The sequence below is a fragment of the Myxocyprinus asiaticus genome, chromosome 12, assembly GCF_019703515.2.
Source record: "Myxocyprinus asiaticus isolate MX2 ecotype Aquarium Trade chromosome 12, UBuf_Myxa_2, whole genome shotgun sequence".
NCBI classification, from domain to species: Eukaryota; Metazoa; Chordata; class Actinopteri; order Cypriniformes; family Catostomidae; genus Myxocyprinus; species Myxocyprinus asiaticus.
This window is the reverse complement of record NC_059355.1, coordinates 29,606,399-29,629,946: the sequence shown is the minus strand read 5'-3', so window position 1 is coordinate 29,629,946 and position 23,548 is coordinate 29,606,399. Positions and strand designations below refer to the sequence as shown.

General features: G+C 38.8%; 2 protein-coding genes across 2 annotated transcripts in view; both read left to right on the top strand.

Annotated features, from left to right (window-relative positions):
• Positions 1 to 5,840, top strand: part of zc3h3 (zinc finger CCCH-type containing 3) — a 106,480-nt gene extending 100,640 nt beyond the window's left edge. Inside the window, exon 12 of the mRNA XM_051711767.1 lies at positions 5,314 to 5,840. Within this exon, the coding sequence (XP_051567727.1) occupies positions 5,314 to 5,345 (32 nt within the window). The 3' untranslated portion in view covers positions 5,346 to 5,840. The remainder of the gene's footprint in view (positions 1 to 5,313) is intronic.
• A 10,858-nt stretch (positions 5,841 to 16,698) lies between these two features.
• On the top strand, positions 16,699 to 20,801 carry LOC127448875 (transcription factor MafAa). The gene has a single exon (XM_051711769.1). The coding sequence runs from the start codon at positions 17,500 to 17,502 to the stop codon at positions 18,466 to 18,468; it is 969 nt and encodes a 322-aa protein (XP_051567729.1). The 5' UTR covers positions 16,699 to 17,499; the 3' UTR covers positions 18,469 to 20,801.
• The last annotated feature ends 2,747 nt before the right edge of the window (positions 20,802 to 23,548 follow it).

Sequence of the window (23,548 nt, the reverse complement as noted above, 5' to 3'; positions counted from 1 at the left end):
GAATGGCCCTACCCCTCACCCTCCGATCCAACAGGTCCCAGATGTGCTCAATGGGATTGAGATCCGGGCTCTTCGCTGGCCATGGCAGAACACTGACATTCCTGTCTTGCAGGAAATCACACACAGAAAGAGCTTTATGGCTGGTGGCATTGTCATGCTGTAGGGTCATGTCAGGATGAGCCTGCAGGAAGGGTATCACATGAGGGAGGAGGATGTCTTCCCTGTAACGCACAGCGTTGAGATTGCCTGCAATGACAACAAGCTCAGTCCGATGATGCTGTGACACACCGCCCCAGACAGTGACGATATCCTTCGACGATAAACGCGAGTCTGACCATCACCCCTGGTGAGACAAAACCGCGACTCATCAGTGAAGAGCACTTTTTGCCAGTCCTGTCTGGTTCATCGAAGGTGGGTTTGTGCCCATAGGTGACGTTGTTGCCAGTGATGTCTGGTAAGGACCTGCCTTACAACAGGCCTACAAGCCCTCAGTCCAGCCTTCTCTCAGCATATTGTGGATAGTCTGAGCACTGATGGAGGGATTGTGCATTCCTGGTGTAACTCGGGCAGTTGTTGTTGCCATCCTGTACCTGTCCCGCAGGTGTGAAATTCAAATGTACCGATCCTGTGCAGGTGTTGTTACACGTGGTCTGCCACTGCGAGGACAATCAGCTGTCCTTCCTGTCTCCCTGTAGCGCTGTCTTAGGCATCTCACAGTACGGACATTGCAATTTATTGCCCTGGCCACACCAGCAGTCCTCATGCCTCCATGCAGCATGCCTAAGGCACATTCACGCAGATGAGTCAGTAGAAAGGTCTCTTTAGTGTCCTAAGTTTTTATAACTGTGACCTTAATTGCCTACCGTCTGTAAGCTGTTTGTGTCTTAATGACCGTTCCACAGGTGCATGTTCATTAATTGTTTATGGTTCATTGAACAAGTATGGAAAACATTGTTTAAACCCTTTACAATAAAGATCTGTAAAGTTATTTGTATTTTTACAAAATTATGTAAAAAAATACAGTGTCCTGAAAAAGGGACATTTATTTTTAGAGTTTATATTTAAGGGGTTCATGAAATGCTCTTTTTTTTTTTTTTATAGTTTCATTCTCTTCCCTGAGGTCCACTGATAATGTTAGTAAAGATTTTTTTCACCAAAACAGTAATAATTTTGTAATATATGATAATTTTCCACCCTGTCTCTGAAAATCTTTCTGAAAAGCTCAATATTTGCCTCAGCTCCTCCTTTAAACTTCAATGTAAACATCCTCTGTTATGATTGGCTAACAGCATGCAGCCCCTCAAATTCAGCCATTTTTGAAACTCAATTGGAAGATAATGAACAAGCACCTAAAACATTAGAAATGTACATTTCACGGTTTACACACAATGCACATCCAACACATTGCATCCGAATATATTACACTATTCACCTCAAGCACAACTGTTAACACTCACACCCTGTCTACACCAGACGCTATAATCAATGATGCTGTCTACCATGTAAGCGTCCATTGCGGCGTGTCACTCCAACAGTAAACAAACAGGTGTCCTGTTCCATTTTGCACTGGCGCTACTACTGCCAACACAAAAAAGCATTTCAGAAAGTTTGCCCGGTGTAGACATTATGTCAGCATCATAAACAATCATGACATTTGAAATATTAATGAATGGAACTATATACTTATGTTTTTGATCGAGACCAATAGTGTTTTTAACTGTCCCATATCCTTTAGTGACAATTTCTTGGCAAAGACTCGTTTTATGACTGCTTTAATCACAAGACGCACACATCCAGTTTATCATCTTGCACTGAGGTGCACATCACCGGAAACAAATCAAAATGAGTCCGTACATAGAACAGTTTGTTGAGCAGTTTAAACAACAAAACAACAGGAGCCACAGCAGCTGATGAAACGCATCTTCTCTTCAGAGTTGAAACTTGACACTACGTCTTTTAAAAGTGTGCCAGAGAGATGACAACAGTCAAAGACGTCTGTGTAGTACATGTTTGTATACAAAAATTCAAAATAGTCTTGATGGGTCCCCTTTTGTGTTCAGGAGTAATTAGGCCACAGACAGTAGGCCTTTTGTGCTTCTCTCTGTTTACGAGCCAAGTGAGCACCAGTGGGCGGGGCCATGGGTGCGATCATTTTAAAATAGGTGTTGATGTTGTTGCTGTGGAGGCCATCTTGAATTAATGAGTAACCCAAGTGACGTAGGGTTGTCGCAGAAGTAGAGACAGGGCGTTTTGGTAGCTTTGTTTCAATAAATGCTTTTATTACATTGGGTATTAAGTTTTGAGTTCTGGAATTTACAGTATTTTTTTTTTTTTTTATAGTAGAATGACCTCTTATATGTAAAAATATCAAGGAAAATTTGATTCCTCATGACATGACCCCTTTCAGTCAGTTTTTGCTAGAAATTCTTCTCCATGCCCAGTAACGGGCGTATGCATGAAGAATGTTAAAGTTAAAGTGGAGGCTGACTGAGCAGGAAGAAGAATTTATAGTAAAAGTGGACTTAAATATTGATCTGTTTCTAACCCACACCTATCAAATCGCTTCAAGAGACATTGATTTAACCACTGGACTGGAGTCATATGGATTAATTTTATAGTGACTTGTGTGATTTTTGGAGCTTCAAAATGTTGACACACATTCACTTGCATTGTGTGGACCAACAGAGCTGATGAATTCTTCTAAAAATCTTAATTTGTGTTCTGCTGAAGAAAGAAAGTCACACACATCTGGGATGGCATATGGGTGAGTAAATGATGAGAGAATTTTCATTTTTGGGTGAACCTTTAACCAATATTAATAAGTGCTTTAAAATTATTGTTCATTGTTAGTTCATGTTAACTAATAAAGTTAACTAATGTTAACAAATACAACCTTATTGTAAAGTGTTACCACTAATTGCAAAAATGGCTAAGAAAAGGTCTAGCATCATTTGAGAAACAAAAAAAAAAATTAAGTGTGGCTTAACGGTCCAAATGTACAGTATATAAAAAGTGAGATAATAAATATTTATGGAAAAAGTAGCGAGTACATGAGGTATATAATACTTATTGAGGGGGTACTAATATTTAGGTTTCTTGTTAAGGACAGGCACAGCTGAAGCTGGTATGTCAGTCTGACTGATAGAGGATTAGTGGAGAGGGGCCCCATATCCTCTCTTTCTCTCGCTCGCTCAACTTCTCCCACCAGTTCTGAGAAGCAGGATCCTTTTTATAATTTAACTGAACTTTTCTCAGTTTGTCTTCTCTTTTCTTAAGCTTTCATACTTCGTTTACTGAATTAGCCAACATAGTCTCATAGAAATGTAAGCACAGCGTAGTTCTAGTGGGAAGACTCGCAGCTGTACATCATCGCACCATTAGCTAGGTAACTCTTAGCCAATCATACGTCAGCTATCGCTTTATAAGTCTGCTTACAATCTATTTTCATATTCATCAAATAAATGTCATCTTACACTTAACTCAAGTCTGCGAGTCTTCCTGATAGAATGAACGTTACTATAACAAAATTTTTGCAAACTGTCTTTTACGTGCCAAATTCTACGTTTCTCCGCAATTTCCTGGTGAAATAAACTCTAGAGGCGCTACTACAACTGCGTTTTATTCACTTTCACACAAATCACGTGTATAATGGCTGATTATGACTTTATAAACACATATTGTTCACACTATTACTCACACACTACAATGTTATGATATTGAAACACTTTTACTCTGAAGCATGAGTTAAAAAAATGATATATTTGAACACTTGTGACATTTACACACTTATTCCAATGTGATTAGCTTCCGCGGTAGTGAGTGCTGGACTTTGGACTCTGAAGTACGCGGTTTGGGACCAGTCAAGTACGCAAGCTGACACATGAGACGAAGGTGTCATAGAAGTGACACAAGATGGCGTGGTTGCTTTAGAAAATGTGCTTTTCATTTCTCTTTTTGTTTTTGGACACTATCTGTTAGGTTTAGGTGTTGGTTGAGGGTAAGGATGTCTTTTTTGTGTCTATCTCTCATTTGATTTTAGATTAAAATTTGTTAGGTTTAGGTTAAAGTTTTAGGTTAGGGAGGTATGTTTTACTCTTTAAAACCTCCATCTAATATTCCCTCGAAAACCTTGTCTGATTACGATACCATTTCTCTCGCTTTTCGCACCCTCGAAACTACTGCCAAATGTGTAATAAGGCACATCATTTTGTTTTACAAAAATATTGCTACAGTCACATAATGTTCATGAGACCAGGCTGGAATTAGCTACTGCAATACAGAAACTGCTGTGATTAACCTCTGACCTCACACCCTAACAGTCTCTGTACCATGCTATGACATGGGCAGACTAGAGCCTGGTACACACAGATACACATACAGTATTCCTGTCTCTCTATATGTAATCATTTATACATGTTTTCCTCTCGTCTTTCTCATTTGTTGTTGTTTACTCTCTGTTTTATCTCATGATCACATCTCTCATTACTTTAGGATTGCTTTCCTTCTATTTCCATAGCTTTAATGAGACATGGCAGGATTATTTCTGTTATGTCTGCATGTTTATACAAAGTTTGTGCTTGTTACACACACCCACACAAACACACACATATCTTTATGCCAACTTCCTATATATCTGCCACGCCAAGTTCCACATCAGTGGCAGGCGTGTCTCTCAGAATAGCACAGGTGCCCACCAGACCACCATGGCCTTTCACATGTCACTTTCCCTTCCTGTTGACTGAACAAGTGCTGCAAACTCGCACACTCAACTGCTCGCCAATCATAGTCTGAGGTTACTCTGTTATCTCCTCCTGGTACAACCACGCACACACACGTACAAACAGAAAGAGCAGTTAATTGTTACTAATGAGAGTCTCACTCTCACTAAAGATCCTGGCTGTCCAGACAAACTTCTCTCAGCTTTGCATAAATTAGCACAGACTCAATGCATCACTGCTTGCATCTTCTCTCCCTACCTCGGTCTCTGTGCTATCGCTCACTCTGACACAATCACGCACTCTGTGTCATTCCTTTATCAGTTAAAACAGAGCGATAGCTACTCCTGTCATTGCTGGTGCTATTTATTTCTCACCTTTCTCTTTTTTTCCCCAAATCATATTTTCCTATGCCTCCTATTCATTTTCTGTGTTCATTACTGTTGTGTAACCAACAAAGAGCCACAAAGAACTTTACCAAGAACATGAAAAGGCCTTTATTCAGTGGAACAGAATGACATGTATTTTTTTCCTTTTGCACTGTACAGTGTTTCAATGTGGAATTTCTCCCCTCTCCTCTCTTTTCTCTTTGTTACAGGAAAGACACTACACATCAAGCCACGCTTCTAACACTTACCAAAGGAAGGCTGTGGTCAACTGTCAATTATGGTGGGTTTTTATTATCGGTAGTAAACCATAAAACATATTTGTCATTTTTTTTAGACAATGACCTTCTGGAACTTTAAAGAAATTAGAAAGACATGTTTACATTAGATGTACACAGAGAGTAAAAAAAAATATATACATATACTATTAGTGGCAGTGTCACATGTTTAGTTTCAAGAATTCCAAGTTGTAATTTTCTCAATTTTTCTTAAATGTTACAAAACTAGAGCGGATCTCAGTTTGATGAAATGCTCATTCATCAAAAATATGCTGAAGTTTACTTTTATGAGTCCATGAGTTATTTTCAAAGTGTAAAGTAATGCTCAGGGATTTTTAAATCTGTTTCTTTAGTGATTTATAGTGTAAATAAATTATTTTATTGCATAGAATGTAAGCTTGAGCAGTTGTTGTATTTTCAAACAATTGAAAACATTTGAAATAAAATCACTTTAAGATTTGCTTTATTGTGGCTCTTTTTGCAGTTGGGTTTGTTTGCATTTGTGAGAACTCCTGTTAGTAAATGTGTATGCAGGATTGTGTGTGTACCAGGGTCAGAAATTAATGGGGTTAAGGGCAAAAATGCCCTGTACTTTAAAATGTGGGGGCAAAAAACATAAAAGCCCTTGAATTCTTGTTTATATTTATTTATTTACTTTTTGTTTTGTTTTTGTTTTTTGTAACATCTGATATAGTTCTTAATATTATATTATAGTCCTAGTTATACATGGCATAGCATAAAATCAGTTCACGTTGATTTTGTTGAAAAACTCTCAATGTTGAGATAATGAATTTATTAAATTGACATATTTGACATAAACAGATAAGACACAGGGCCTGATTTTATGAGTGCAAGCTCTAAGTACAGTGCTACACTATATGTCATACATGTAAAGTCAGTGGCCATTGCCATGGAGTTTTGATATTTTCGTGCAAGCATGAGATAGGTTTAGGCACAAGTGGGTTTGGTGAAATTGTGTGCACAAACCGCTAAAAGGCTGGGTCAAGTACAATTTAATTCTGAAGTCCTTCTACGGTTATTGCACCATATGCGTCCTATTGTAGTCCATTCCCTGTCAAGCACCAGTGATATAAACAAAGACAGCACATTCATAAGAATGTGGTAGTATAAATTAACTGTATGCAAGAAATTTGAAGAATAGAAATATAGACTTAAGTTCTTTTGTGCATTTAGTGTATCCTTGTTGAATGGCAGGCATATTTCTATGACAGTAACACACTCTTTTTATACGCATAGAAAATGTGGTTCTAGTCAGGATTTGGATGTAGGCTCCCTTAAATTAAAGAGAATTTAATTATTATAAATAACTTTCACCTAGTGGCAGACAAATCATGGCTAGTATTAACAGTGATTGTGTCGGCACGCACTTCACTTCTACCTGTCGATTTTGATTTTAGATTATTTTTAAATAATAGTAAATCCAAACATTTTACCCTCTCCAGCTTCTTTTCCCAAACCTTTTTGCAGTGACTTAAAAATCACTCTGAAGACAACAGGTGAAAAAATACCAATATAAATTAGATCATAAATACAACTGTAAATGTAGCCTGAACTTCTGCCCCTCTATTATTGACAGCAAATCCATTAAACTTAATGTGCTCCAGGACTCTTTGAACCAGTGAAATCTTGAATTGTTTTTTAGAGCGGTAAGTGTTGTTGGCCATATGGGCACATGTGAGCTCCATTTTCCGAATGAAATGTCCACGCAGGGGCACCAAAAGCAAGTTGTGAAGAGAGTAAAATGAATGTAAAACTGGATGTAAAACAGTGAAGAGGAATGCATATTTTAGAAACTGTTTTGCGCTGGCATGACAATTGCACTTAGAATTAGCGCTCTCACGAAAATTGGATAACACGTAGTGCACAGTCACTGCATGAAGCACTGTGCTTAGCGCAGTCATAAAAATAGAGCTCATAGTTTGTTTTAAATTGGACAAATCTCAGTGAAATCATAAAGAGTAGGTTGACTTTTCTAGATCCAATTTCAGTCAGTGCTTACTGAAATTTGAATGCAGTGCCCCCAGTGGCCGAAGTGGGAAGTGTTTTTGAACATAAGTGCACGTGTGAGTTCCAGTGTCCAGGTGAAATTCCCACAAAGGGGCGCCAAAAGCAAGCTTTAACGTGAGTTATTTTTAGCTGTAAAGGATGTAATATAGTAAAAATGAAAGCATATTGTATTATATCTACCTTCCAACATAAACCTAAAGCCCAAAGTATACTTTGGTTTTGATGTGAACACTTGGGGTCTGCCTACAGTCGAACTCCTGCCTTTCGAAGTATATTTAATTTAACTGTGCTTCATTGTGACATCAACAGTTCAGTTGTGTATGTTGCCACCTTGTAGACCCACTAATTAGTGCAAATTATTCAATGCGCATTCACAGGTTTGAAACTGGTTAGAAAATTATGTCCGCACACGTTCAGTGCTCAAGCACTCCGCTAATGAGGAAATTTGCGACACGCGTCCTGTGCGCAGATGCCTAGCGTTCATGTCTGACTGAAGTGTACTTTGGGCTTAACCGTCAGTGGAGTAAAAATTTTATGTTAAAGGAAAAATGGAACCTCTGAATCATGATCGTCACTGATTATGCAAACATGATTACTACCTGGTTTCAACATGGGACGAGAACACAGGTCTCCCACGCTGCTGACGCAACACACTTTCCCACAGGAGTGGGTAAACGCACCTCAACCGATGCAGAGATGTCTAATGGGAGCTGGAGCTTGTCAGCAACTTGGTGTAATGGGGCTGATGTCAGGGTGCTTGAACATTTAGAAGAAACATGTTGACTTCCTTTGTAATCTTGTTTAAATATGTAGAAAGATAATATGCCCTCATAAAGGTAAAAATGCCCCTGAAAAATCGAATCTATGTTGTCAAATACTGCCCCTTAATGCAAAAGTCAAAATAAAATGTCTGACACTGATGTGTACACACACCTTGTCACCTTTCGGGTGATGCCATGAAAGTATTAAAAAAATGACATCACAAGCCACTACTCGCATGTTATTTTTTATAAGTAACATTATCGTTTAACATTAAAAGTACCTGCATTCCTACATGTGTTGTGAAACCAGTGGATGTAAAATACACTGCTCATGGGTGTGGTGTCTGTCACTGTAATTGAGTCTTAAAGAATCTATAGGAAATGGAAAAAAACACCTCTCTCACACTCTTCAAAACTCATTTTTCTTCTTCTCTCTGTAACTGCTGTCTGACCAAATCCATCACAACTAATTTCTGACAATGTCATTTTCCTTTCTCCCCTCCCTGTCTTTTCCTAAAACACATACTTGATTAAGGATCCATTCATAGATGAGCCTGCCTGTCGCTGTTCTCCTTCTCTCCTTCTTCTCTGTAGGGTAATGTAATTAGTGTGTTGAGTGTTAAACAGTGGTACAGAGAGGATGATGGGAGCTGTAATCCCTTGAACACCCCTCGCTGTGCAGGGACCGCTGATATTCAGACTATTAATGCGTCGTTGAACCAAGGCCTTTTACTCTGTGCTCTGTGACAAACGACTGCCGGTCGCTACAGGAAACCTGGTTAACCATCATCGCCAGCAACGACAGGGGGCATTAATACACGTGGTGAGGGTCTTGCTGCGGAACATGACACAACTCGCTGGCACTGACAAGCCTGCTGTCGTGTTAACGAGATAAAGTTTATCCCCATGATGCAAGCCACATTTGCGCTCACGAGCGAGATGACATAGAGGGAAGGAAAACAGTTCCTCATCTGACTTTTTGCTGTCTGTTTTTCTCCTGTTTAATCGTTCATGCAGAGAGGAATACATCACAAGAATGCATGTTGATATGGGTGTTGTAAAATCAAAAAAATTGTTTTTGTTTTTTTGACAGCATTTTTACTTTTGTTTTTGGAAGTAACATTTATTTATTTTAGATTAACTATGCCTAACTGATCTTAAACCTTATGAACTATGGATTATCATTGTCAGAAATATATATATATATATACTACCGGTCAAAAGTGTTGAAACACTTGACTGAAATGTTTCTCATGATCTTAAAAATCTTTTGATCTGAAGGCGTATGCTTAAATGTTTGAAATTAGTTTTGTAGACAAAAATATAATTGTGCCACCATATTAATTTATTTCATTATAAAACTAAAATTTAATTTAAAAAAAAATAAAAGAAGTTTTTGAAATTGATGACTTGGAACAAATAATAAAAGAAAAGCAGCCAATAAGTGCCCAACATAGATGGGAACTCCTTCAATACTGTTTAAAAAGCATCCCAGGGTGATACCTCAAGAAGTTCGTTGAGAAAATGTCAAGAGTACATGTCTGCAAATTCTAGGCAAAGGGTGACTACATTGAAGATGCTAAAATATAACACAGTTTTGATTTATTTTGGATTTTGTTTAGTCACAACATAATTCCCATAGTTCCATTTATGTTATTCTGTAGTTTTGATGAAAAAATTACAATAAAGAATAAGTGTTTCAAAACTTTTGACCGGTAGTGTGTGTGTGTGTGTGTGTGTGTGTGTGTGTGTGTGTATGTATGTATGTATATATATATATATATATATATATATATATATATATATATATATATATATATATATATATATATATATATACACATACATACACACACACACACACACACACACAACAGTTCCGGTCCTCGAATCTGATTGGACGAGAGACATTCCATGAGTATTGATGGTCTCTCACCATTAGCATTTGGACACTTCACTGTGTTTATCACTCCGCTTGTGTTCGTGCCATCTAAACTAAAGTGTAAGAGCAGTGCAGATGTGTTAAGAGCCATCTGTCTCTTTACATTTAATTTTGTGACATTAAATATTTTAGCCAGCAGGTGGAGGCAAAAGACCATTTTTGTGTGTAATAAGAGCCAGTTGGTGACATGAAGTGAGTCAGCGTCACTCGGTGTTTATATTCAACAGCACTTCGTGATCGCACGTATTACTATTACACTACTAAAACTAGGAAAATAGCTTTAAACTAACAACTTCAGCATTAAGGCTTATCACAGCTGAGAGACACAACAGACTGATTAATTACACAAACTCAAGACGCTTAACTCTCACCAGAGTTTCCACATTGGAGAGGACAAAATGGCAGAGGAGATTGCGATTTCTATAGTGAAAGACTCTTGCGCATCAGCTACCGCGAAATAGGGAGGAATACCCCCGCTTGGATGGCTATTTTTCCACTGAGAAAATAGGATGCATTTCACACAAATGACATTTATCTTCAGAAAGCTGACTAACAAACTACAGCATCATCAACAGGTGATTGCACATGCTCCATCTCTCTCTCTCTCTCTCTCTATCTCACACACACCTCCTTGTTTCTCCAATAACATGTTAGAAACAGCTCAAGCTGTGATACTTGTAGTTCTAAAGTTATGTTTTTGAGAGGCTTGGACACATCATTTGTTTTGAACCAATATATATTCTGATCCATCGCGTAAGAAAGTAGTTCCATTCACAAATGTGTTTTTCCAAATTTACTTGTTCATTGTACTGTTGTATATAAGCAATATCACACTGCTGATGTAGAGCCATATCGCACTTGTACTCGGCCTGCGGCCGAATCACAGCAGTGCTGATGCAGGGCCATATCGCACTTGTGCTCGTGTGATATTGCTTAAATATATATATTCAGATTGCTTATATACAACAGTACAATGAACAAGTAAATTTTAAAAAATTAGGAAAACACATTTGTGAATGGAACTACTTTCTTACACGATGGATCAGAATATATATATACAGTGCATCCAGAAAGTATTCACAGCGCTTCACTTTTTCCACATTTTGTTATGTTACAGCCTTATTCCAAAATGGATTACATTCATTATTTTCCTCAAAATTCTACAAACAATACTCCATAATGACAACGTGAAAGAAGTTTGTTTGAAATCTTTGCAAATTTATTAAAAATAAAAAACAGAAGAAAAAAAAAATCACATGTACGTAAGTATTCACAGCCTTTGCTCAATACTTTGTTGAAGCACCTTTGGCACTAATTACAGCCTCAAGTCTTTTTGAGTATGATGCTACAAGCTTGGCACACCTGTCTTTGGGCAGTTCCTCCCATTCTTCTTTGCAGGACCTCTCAAGCTCCATCAGGTTGGATGGGGAGCGTCGGTGCACAGCCATTTTCAGATCTCTCCAGAGATGTTCAATCGGGTTCAAGTCTGGGCTCTGGCTGGGCCACTCAAGGACATTCACAGAGTTGTCCCGGAGCCACTTCTTTGTTATCTTGGCTGTGTGCTTAGGGTCATTGTCCTGTTGGAAGATGAACCTTCACCCCAGTCTGAGGTCCAGAGCGCTCTGGAGCAGGTTTTCATTAAGGATGTCTCTGTACATTGCTGCATTCATCTTTCCCTCGATCCGACTAGTCTCCCAGTTCCTGCCACTGAAAAACATCCCCACAGCATGATGCTGCCACCACCATGCTTCACTGTAGGGATGGTATTGGCCAGGTGATGAGCGGTGCCTGGTTTCCTCCAGACATGACGCTTCCCATTCAGGCCAAAGAGTTCAGTCTTTGTTTCTCATGGTCTGAGAGTCCTTCAGGTGCCTTTTGGCGGGCTGTCATGTGCCTTTTACTGAGGAGTGGCTTCTGTCTGGCCACTCTACCATACAGGCCTGATTGGTGGAGTGCTGTAGAGATGGCTGTTCTTCTGGAAGGTTCTCCTCTCGCCACAGAGAAATGCTGGAGCTCTGTCAGTGTGACCATCGGGTTCTTGGTCACCTCCCTGACTAAGGCCCTTCTCCCCCGATCGCTCAGTTTGGCCAGGCGGCCAGCTCTAAGAAGAGTCCTGGTGGTTCCAAACTTCTTCCATTTATGGATGATGGAGGCCACTGAGCTCATTGGGAACTTCAATGCTGCAGAAATTTTTCTGTACCCTTCCCCAGATCTGTGCCTCATTACAATCCTGTCTCAGATGTCTACAGACAATTCCTTGGACTTCATGGCTTGGTTTGTGCTCAGACATGCACTGTTAACTGTGGGACCTTATAGAGACAGGTGTGTGCCTTTCCAAATCATGTACAATCAACTGAATTTACCACAGGTGGACTCCAATCAAGTTGTAGAAACATCTCAAGGATGATCAGTGGAAACAGGATGCACCTGAGCTCAATTTTGAGTGTCGTGGCAAAGGCTGTGAATACTTATGTACATGTGATTTTTTTCATTTTTTATTTTTAATAAATTTGCAAAGATTTCAAACAAACTTCTTTCACATTGTCATTATGGGGTATTGTTTGTAGAATTTTGAGGAAAATAATGAATTTAATCCATTTTGGATTAAGGCTGTAACATAACAAAATGTGGAAAAAGTGAAGCGCTGTGAATAATTTCCGGATGCACTGTATATATATATAAATTATTTTATTTATTTTATTACTTTGAGGGCTTTTTTTCTAACCATATGAAAACAGTGTGTCATCCTTTCATATAAGTTCATTAAAACAAAAAATACCTATAGGCCTAGAATAAAATATAGCAAATAATACAAATAAAACAGAAGAATTCATAACTGCCCTTCAAAGCCAAAACGCCATAACTACGCCAAACTTAAAACTGAGAAAAATGCATTCAACATTTTTTTGATTGTCCATCCAAATGTTGATTATAACATTTAATAATGTCTCTCCATTTTCTTTGAATCTGAGTATAGTTGAGAAAACCCCCTCTGTACCAGACAGATCAAAGACAACGATATGTGTAGTAACTGCGTTTTGCCTTGGCAGGGCAAAGAACTCATGAGCTTAGCATAGCCTGTGATTGAAGTGTTATATTTATGCTATTTTTGTTGAGAAAGGAAAAGAGGGCATCTGAAAAAATGAAGTGGGGTGACTTTTTGTAGTCATATTCATGATGCTCTTTAACTACGGTCACTCAACACTGTTTGTTATCTGCATGGAAAGAGAAAGGGAAATTCATGGAGCAATCACTCTTTCTATTCTCACCCTCCCCTTCCCTCGCTCTGATGGCAAGGATGTAAGTGCCTTAGACAGATGTCTGCTGCCGCTTCTCTCAAAGCTCAACGTGAGCTGCTGAGCTCGGCAAACTCTAATTAAGATCAATATTTCAATTTTTTGTAAAAGCGCATGCGAACGGAGGAGCAGAGTGAGGAAGAAATGAGAAAAACATACCAATTGACAATCTCACTTGAATGAGAAAAAGGAACGAATGAAAGGTCAAATGTAATTTTTCTCCACCTCAATAGATCCCCCTAGGCATAAAAAAGACAAACTTGTTACAGCTCAGCAAAGAGTCCACCCCATCAATAAAGATCATACTTTCACTGCAAGTAGTTAGTCATTAGTATAAATCCTCCGTCCCTTTTTGTTCTTCTCTGCTTTGCCCATTTTCTCCTGTTTTGTCTCCATCTTTGTTTCATCCTGTTAAATTCGGTTTGTTGTTTACTTTTTGTTGCCCTTTTTCCCTTCTGCCGTAGAGCTTCAAGTTTCAGTCCATTTTTACCCTTTTTGATTCAGTCAGTCTTTTTCTTTTTAACATTTAACGTGCTCTTTTCTGTCGCCTTGCTGTTTCCATGACTCACTTTTTTTGCTGAGTACTTCAGAGAAGTTTGTATACTTGTTAGTTTGAATGTAGTCAAACGATTACTGTTGAATCTTTGAACGGGCATTTGTGAGATTTTGCGGCCCACAAAAACCTGCTTTCCAAACCTGCCTCTGATAACCCCTTATACTCCACCTCACACCTCTCAACTACTTTGGCTAAAGAGGGGTTAACTGGACAAATCCGTCTCAGTCATTTTCACATGGTGTCTAGTCCAAACCCCCTTCTCTCTTTCACTTTATCATACTCTTTTTTTTTTTTTTTTTCACCTTGGACGTGCTGATGTCCATTTTGCTTAAATCGCTAGAAATGCACCAGCAGCTAACTCCCAATATGCAAAGGCACAATGAAAGCCCTGACTTCAGAATTTATGTCTCAAGCCCTCAGCCACATCCATGCACACCTCATCTCACTGAATGGATGATGACAGATCTTCTTAAATGTGGTATTTTCAAAGCAGACTGCTTAGCTTGGACTTTAGGGTCCACTCATGCTTATTTGATAAAACCCTCCCATAATGACTTAGCGCACCTTCAACTTCAAATACCTTGATATGATTTCTCCTGTCCTCTTAGGGTTTTCTTCCCCCCTGCATTGGCAGATTTGGGTCTTGAACACTTCTGTATTTCACTCATAGGTACCTGTAAAGAAATACATTACATGATGCATAAGGTTAGCAGAGGACTTGAGCACAAAGACCAACTTTTGCAAAATGATCTCTATATCTCCAGTAGTGCGGATCTTATAAATTATGCTTTTTATTTTCAAATTTGTATTGAAGCAATGCAACTAGTGCATTGGTACAGACTCACCAGTATTAAACATCTGATTCTAATTACAGAGTGAGGGATTATTGAACTCTGCATCTGACTGTAAATCATCTCATGAACCTGTCAAAAGCATAGTAATTAAGATCATACATCTAGTGTAACTCTCCACATTGTGTGTGCGTGTGTCTTTTTCTTTAAAATTAATAAATTGATCTATATTCTATTCTTACCTGCCCTTAACATATCACGGGTGTTATACTGACCCTCATCTTTGGGTATTTCCTTCTGCGCGAGGCTGGCTCCTCTGATTAAGACATATGTTGCGGTGATGAAGGCGCGCGCTTCGTGGGGCTTAATTATTTGTCGATCCGCGCAGATGAGTCGAGATGCAATTAGAGGTTAATTGCAAAAGTAATCCGGAGCGTGGCTAGTACACTAGCGAGGCGGATCATAATTAATTCACCCGCACAAATTGCGTATTTTCCCTATCCGGCGGAAATGTGGATTGATTTTATTGCTAGATCACGCGTTATTGAGTTCATCACTGCCAATTGGTCTTATAAGCGAGGAGGAAAGTTGCGTCTGTTATACCATCAGATCAATACACTGAATGATGATTGTGTGAATGAGGTTACAGAACATCGAGGAAATAGTTTGTTTAATGCATAATTGAAACTGTTTAAACAGTGTGTCCAAATACATTAACATATTTCTTTTTACATTCTCCTGCCTTCCACTTAGTTATGTTATAGGCTACATGTGGTTAATTTTGATAAGTGGTTGTTGTGCCAAGAAATATGATGTTGTTTGAAATTAAGCGTAATTGAAAACATTTCACTATGAATTCTGGTAGGCTAGGCTGCTTGACAGTATAATAATAATAATAATAATAATAATAATAATAATAATAATAATAAATAAATAGACATTTTCATTTAAAAACGAGACAACACAAAAAGAGGTGGAAGTTCATACGGTCAACGGAAAAGTGCACGATATTGTTGCTTCATAATTTTCTCAATGTAGGTTCATTGATATTGCGCAATAAATTAAGACTTTCTTGACTTTTCATTTTGAAGCGAAAAGATGTGCTGGTTTTCCTTATGCAAAGATTATAGGCTGTTTAATCAAATTAGATGTGTATAGAAATCACACATCATTGTCATATTTGTGAAGCAATAGCTCATGTTCCATAAATTTGCAGCACATTATAATGAAGCCTGTACTTCTTTATAAAGGCCGTGCTGTGCTTTCAATACGTTATTACGCCTAGATAGGCTATTAAGGCAATAAGCCACTCGAGGCCGTGCATTAGTGATTTTTACCACGGTTAAGCGGTTTAACCTCCGTTTTTTATACAGCTCTGACATTATTATTATAGCAGATAAGGCACAAATGTTCTATAATGACATTTTTGAACATTAATAATCACAATAAACATTTCTTCAGCCAAGTTATATAGTTAATTGGCTCAAGTGTAAGAGATATTTTAGATATGTTGACTTGGTGTATGAATATAGAATAAATAAATACAAATTAAAGGGGCAACAGGTGCGTTTATTAGCTATTTTATAACGTGGCTCATTAAGTCAGATTTTAGAGCTGGAGTGAAATTTTTTGTGTTAAATACAATAGAGTAAATCCTTCTCTAACATGATGAGCAAACATTTTCTCAGTAAGACAAGCAGGGCTATTTTTTGCGCTCACCTTCCACGTGCGATTGCAGAGGAGGCGTCGCTAGAGGGCGGGAGGAACACCTGTTTAAGCTCGCTGTCAGCTGCTACATGGAGGCGTTGCTATAGGAATATGCACATCTACTGCTGCCCCATCTCCCATTGGTCTGTTACGTTCTCTGGGTGGGACGCTCAGACGGGCCATGTGTATAAAGTGGTGCATTGCCCCTTCCAGTACTTCAGTGATACTGCGTGTCAGCGGTGGACAATAGTGCAAAAACAAGCTCAAGCCATCAATGAAACAACGTTGACAGCAGTCTATATAACTTTATAACCGACAGATATAAAAGCAGCGCGAGGCGGTGAAAAGATACGGAGCCAGAATTCAGAACATCCTTCTTCGGGCTCCAGGGCGTTCCACCAGAGGAACTTACTGTGATTTGGCACACATTGTTGCCGCTCGTGTTTGCTGGTGACTCTGTAAACAACAGCATCAACATTCCACTGGACTCAAGAGGTAAAGTCTAACGTTTTCTGAACTTGACGCCTGAGTGTGTAGTGGACTGCTTAAGACTTTTCTCGGCATGTGAGGAAAGTTCTCGTCCCTACTTTGTTGCCTCCAGTAAGGAGACGGAACTTAAAGCCCGGAGGTGAAGAAGGATATTTGAAAGAGATCAAATACAAGTCTGTTCGACACTTTTCTTCAAAGGACGATTGCTCTCAAACCACATGTCTCTGCTTTAGTACGGTGAAGCTAGGGCAAATTCACGAGTCTCAAGTTTCCGCCGCCCTGGCAAGAGATATTAAAGCGTGAATTTGACCTGGGAGAAGTTGTCAACAAGAGAAGTTGCAGAGGCAAACTGGCAGGTGTACAAGTAAATTTACATGCATGGGCATACGCATCTCGCTGCACTATAAATAGAAGCCGTCTGAAGGACTAATCAGCCCCTCTGTGCTCGTGCATATGTATTAAACCCGGGCCACTCATCTTCATCATAATCCCGGTGAACCCCACGCCTGTCGCTTTGGCTGTAAGGGCAGGAGTCGTCGCATGGACTGACATGGCCACCGATCTCGCCATGAGCGCAGATTTGCCCAACAGCCCTTTGGCTATAGAATATGTCAACGACTTCGACCTCATGAAGTTTGAGGTCAAGAAAGAGCCCCCGGAGGCCGACCGCTATTGCCACCGCCTGCCCCCAGGCTCGCTATCCTCCACTCCCATCAGTACGCCCTGCTCCTCCGTGCCTTCCTCCCCGAGTTTCTGTGCCCCCAGTCCCGGGTCGCAGCCTGGTCAGAACCTCGGAAATGGCGTCATCAACAACAACAACAACAACAACAACAACAACAGTGGCGGCAACAACAACAACAATACCCAAAGCTCCTCGGGCAAGCCACAGCTGGAAGACCTCTACTGGATTCCGAACTACCAGCATCACATCACTCCAGAGGCCCTCAACCTGACCCCAGAGGACGCAGTGGAAGCGCTCATCGGTAACGCGCACCACCACCACCATCACCACCAGCCCTACGAGGGATTCCGCGGTCAACAGTACGTCGGAGAAGACCTCTCGGCGGCCACGAACGGTCACCACCATCCGGTGCACCACCACCACCACCATCACCACGGCCACCACGCGCACACGCGCATAGAGGACCGCTTCTCAGACGAGCAGCTGGTGAGCATGACGGTGCGCGAGCTCAACCGGCAACTGCGAGGCTTCAGCAAAGAAGAGGTGATCCGTCTCAAGCAGAAACGTCGAACCCTGAAGAACCGGGGCTACGCTCAGTCGTGCCGCTACAAGCGCGTGCAGCAGCGGCACATGCTAGAGAGCGAAAAGTGCACACTCCAGAGCCAAGTGGAGCAACTCAAGCAAGACGTGGCGCGCCTGATCAAAGAGCGGGACCTGTACAAGGAGAAGTACGAGAAGCTGGCGAGCCGAACCTTTAACGGCGGCTGTGGCGGCAACACTCGGGACCCGTCCAACGGCACTCATGCCAAAACCACTTCCACGGAATTCTTCATGTGAGAGTGATTCTTGTTAAAGACCTTTTCCACATCAACGTATTGTTTTTTTGTTTTTTTTTTGTTTTTTTTTTTTACCTAAATTTTTATGATTTTCAGTGTGAATTTTATTTATAGTTCTTCCTATCTTAAAGACTCTGTACACATGCATTACTGTACATACAGCGCAATATTTAAAGCTCACACTTCATTGTTTGTGTACTTATATTATTGCACCATAAAAGTCTTAAGGATAGTGTAATGTTAGGATTATCTTCGACAGATACTGCACGGACTTTTCTACTTCATAAAACCTCTGATCTAAATATGGGATCACACAAAACCTCCAAAGACACACCAGGACTCTGTAGATTCGTGTGTTGTTGTTGTTGTTTTTTTTATTAATAAGCTAATGGCAATGTCCGACATGTTTATGGACACAGGCGCGTCGCTCAGTCATTAAACCGCTTCCGTAATTATATTTTCCTTGTCTTAACGGAATGACGAGTCTTAATGGCAATTAGACTTAACGAAACTCCAGCTTTTGACGGGACTTTGAAAGAAACAATATTAATAAAACACTTATAAGCAAGCAAGAGAGATAGCAATACAGCATTTACTTCCCTCAATTTTGTCATGAACTGAGGTTTAGGGGACCTGTGAACTTTGAGGGCCCTCGAGCATTGCTCAAGTCTGCATTACCCCATCTATCCTGCATGCGGGACATGTATGGTACTCCAAACTCGCCAAGTACTTTCTATTTTCCCATACAGCACTTGGATGATGAAAAGCATGGCCCTTAACCACTCTCTTCTCTCCTTTTTTTTTTTTTCTCCTGTTCGACACAAACCGTGTAATTATAAGGAGCTCATGCGTTACCTATAAAAATAACATGAAATCCGTTCTTATTTTTTATTATTATTATTGTTTTAAAAGTACAGAATAAGGACAAATGAAGAAAGAAAGAAAAGAAAAAGAAAAACACAATTGAGCCAGAGTTTAAGAGTTATTTATTCCCACTTGTACATATGTAGAGGTCAATTGGTGTGTTAAATTACCTTTCTTTTTTAAAATCCTTTTTGCTTGATTATTTAAAACGTCTTAATACAATGTTTGTATGTAATAGCATGCAAATGACGAAGATACTCTCTTATCCTATTGAATACGTACAATTTCAAAAGAAGCATACTGCACTATAATTCGACGAATTGGCATTTATATGAAATTTATTTTCCTCTGTGCTGATCGAATTGCTGTTGTGGTGAACATTGTTACTCGATCTAAAGTCGATCATAAAGTCCACCATAAACACAAGGACACAAATTGCTGCTAGTATTCTATGCACCAAATTCGAAAGCAATTAACAGAAGCTCTGATTATGTGAATTTTGTACTTAAACATAAATTCATGTAGAAGACTGGTAAGACGTGGAGATTAAAATGACTAAAATCCACCATCTCTTTTAAGAAAGCTTTTTTTTTTTTTTTTTCGTAATGGGTGGAATTATGAATGACATTTTACTTCGAATATGGCAACCGACGTTAATAAGGCAAGGAGAACTGGTTCAACTTTTTATGACAATGAAACTGTAGCCTACGCTGTATCATGTATTCGACTTTTAAGTTGTTGCCTATTGTTTTACATTGGAACGTTGGGATGATAATAGGCTTCCAACCACATTCAGTTATTCTTGGTAGATGCCACAAGATTACTTCCGGATATTATTCTGAAACAATAAAGGGACCTGTGTGCAAAGTTATTATACGCATTTGATCGTGATCATTTAAGATTGAAATATTGCCTAGTTCAGGCGGATGGGGAAAAAAATCAAATAGAACTTGCCAACGTGGATTTCAAGATGGTCTTTTCTCTAGTCAGTTTTCAAACTGTCTCCGTCCTGCGTATGCTTAGTTCCATAACGGATATCAAATAATGTCGCCCAGACTTCTAAAATAAGGCCCCCACGTATGCTCCCTTACTTGGATTAGTTTCTGCTTGAAATTCTCACCTGAAAACCCATGTTAACGTTGATTAAAAAATTTGGACTAAATTATGAAACATTTCGGTATGGAGCAATCTCTCTGTTTATTGGTCTAATTTGAGGCACCGCAGCTCGAGGTTACATCACCACATATGCTGTCCTGTGTGCTATCTTATGTAAAAAAAAAAAAATGTAAAAAAAATTAAATAAATACAATGAAAAACTGTACATAGCCTATAATTTCTATATATTTATCGAAAAATATAAATGTCCTTATGTGTCAGTAAGTCCAAACCAAAATGTTTCAAAATGGAATGTTGTTCAGAATCTTGTTTTCATAATGTTTAATAAAAAGTTCTGTCAAACGCTTCGGTTTGTCTCCCTGTGAATCAACAAGTGTCTTTTGGTGGATAGGCCTATAGATTAATGAAATGTCTAATTAAATATCAACATTCATCACCCCCCCCCCCCAATGACATCTATTAGGCTTAATGTTATGTTATAAAAATGGGACATTTTTTAAAACACCATGCTTCACTGCACAGAATGCATATTTTAAAAAGGAAACACTGCTGTTTCAAACAAATCAGATATTGTATTACGTCACGTTTCAATAAATACTAGTTCTTGTGCTAGACGTTTCTATTCAATTGGCCTAATTCATTTTAATTCTTGGTTGTAATTAACTATGAGGGCTAAATCCCAAAGTGGCATAGACAAGTTTGTTTTGTCACGTGGATCTATAACTGATTATTTCTTTATTTTTAAACAAAACCGTTTTGTTTCAGTTTAGACCTTTTCTTTTTAATTGGATGCAAGGCGAAAGATAGGCGAACGCATAAACAATGTGGAGGCTAAATGGAAATGTTGTTTTAAACTGTTAAATAATAATAATTATTAGTATTATTTTTCGTAAATGCCTCACATTTGAAAGGGAGAAAAAAATACATTTAAATATTTGTGGGTGGCACTAAATTGTCATTTGTTTCAAAAGAATAATTAGATGTTTTTTTTTTTGTTTGTTTGTTTGTTTTTTTTTAATTTATTATTTTTTTATTTTTTTATTTTATTTATTTATTTATTTATTTTTTGTGGCTCGCGATCACTTTTTCGTTTACTCAGTTAATAAAATTGTTGAGACTTTAAATGTTGACTTTATGATAATCACGCGAACATTTGCTGCAACATTTTTATAATGGCAAACGTTACCCTATGTATACTCTCAGTTCCTCTATTCTTTTGGACCGATATTTACTTTACTGTCATCAGGGCATTCAGGCTTCTCGACAGTGTTCTGATCCCAGAAAAATATAACAATGAATGTTTCCTTGTTGGTAATTATGTAAAACATAAAATTTCTTCATTTGGATTGTTATACCAGAATTAACGGCTTTGTAATACGTAACTGAAACAAGTCTTTACGACGTTAACAGGACAATATTAATTTGTGACAAATCTGCATCTTCCAATTTCGAATTTCTTTTTCCATACTGTTAAAAGTCTGTCTATCGGCCTCTTGCAGATTTGTAAGACAATGAAAGCAAAGAGGATTGAGACTGTGTGAAAACAGAAACAGCCAGTTGGTTGCTCAACTTCAGTGTTTAGGGCGGATTTTGCACCTGTTGATGTTGCATCAGTAAGGCTAAAGTAAATGGTTAGTCCCCAAGTGTTCCACCTAATCTCTGCTGTTTCTGGCAAAAAAAAAAAAAAAAAAAAAAAAAAAAAATACACAGTATCATTGCCTGCAAAAAGAGAAAGTGAAGGAGGATTAGATCGCCTGTAGTTCTCTGAAGAAATGTGTCTAATAGTGGTTGCCTAAATAATGCAGAAACAGTTCCCCTCTCTCACTATTTTGATTGATTGATTGATTGATTGATTGAAAAAAAAATACTTTCTTCAGTTACCCTACTTTTTATTGCAATATGTAAGTCATGATGATAATTATAAAGCAATGAATGAATGAATATACTGAAGAGTGTGACAGAAGAGTGTGACCCCCTCCCCTCCCACCTTTCATGCATCCAGAAGTCAAGCAGTTCTCAACAGAGCTGCTTTAAAGGGATAGTTCCCACAAAAATGAAAATTCTCTCATGATTTACTCACCCTCCTGGCATCCCAGATGTGTATGATTTTCTTTCTTCTGCAGAACACAAATTATGATTTTTAGAAGAATCGTTCAGAAGAATATTTCAGCTCTGTAGGTCCTCACAATGCAAGTGAATGGGTGCCAAAATTTTGAAGCTCCAATTTCCACATAAAGGGAGCATAAAAGTAATCCATATGACTCCAGTGGTTAACGGCATTTGTTCGGACACTAATTGATATGTGGTGTGGGTGAGAAACATCCAAATTTAAGTCATTTTCTGTCATAAATTCTCCTCCCTGCCCAGTAAGTGGCAATATGCAAGAAGGATGTGAATCACCAGCAGCAAAAGGAGAATGTGAAAGTGAAGTGGACATTGACTGAGCAGGGAGGAGAATATATAGTAAAAAACTAACAAAATGTTGATCTGTTTTTCGCCCACACCTATCATATCGCTTCTGAAGATATGGATTTAACCACCAGAGCCGTCTGAGTTACTTTTATGTTGCCATTATGTGGATTTTAGAGCTTCAACATTTTGGCACTCATTCACTTACTGGACCTACAGAGCTGAGAAATTCTTCTAAACATCTTCATTTGTGTTCAGCAGATAAAAGAAAGTCATACACATCTGGGATAGCATGAGGGTGAGTAAATCATGAGAAAATTTCCATTTTCTGGTGAACTAACCCTTTACGTCTTGCCTTTTCCATCAGCCTAGGTGAGCATTTTGTTTGCCACTGTCTTTTTTGTGCAGATATTGGTGCTGTATAACTGAGGTTTTTTTCCTTTTCTTTTTTACTCTTAAGAATAGAAGACAGGAGGATTCGTGAGGGCCCGCATGTATCTTTGTCAAAGGGAAATTCAGCCTGTTTGACACACACTGAGTTAATAAACATGACATTTGTCATGTTTCTGTGTTATGAACATAACAGGCCATGTTTGGTTAGCAAGAGGTGGCCATTGAGATGCTGTCTATCCTTGTTCAACTAAAGCAGTGTCCCAGACTGAATCTCAATCACAGCATAATCTCAAACCCAT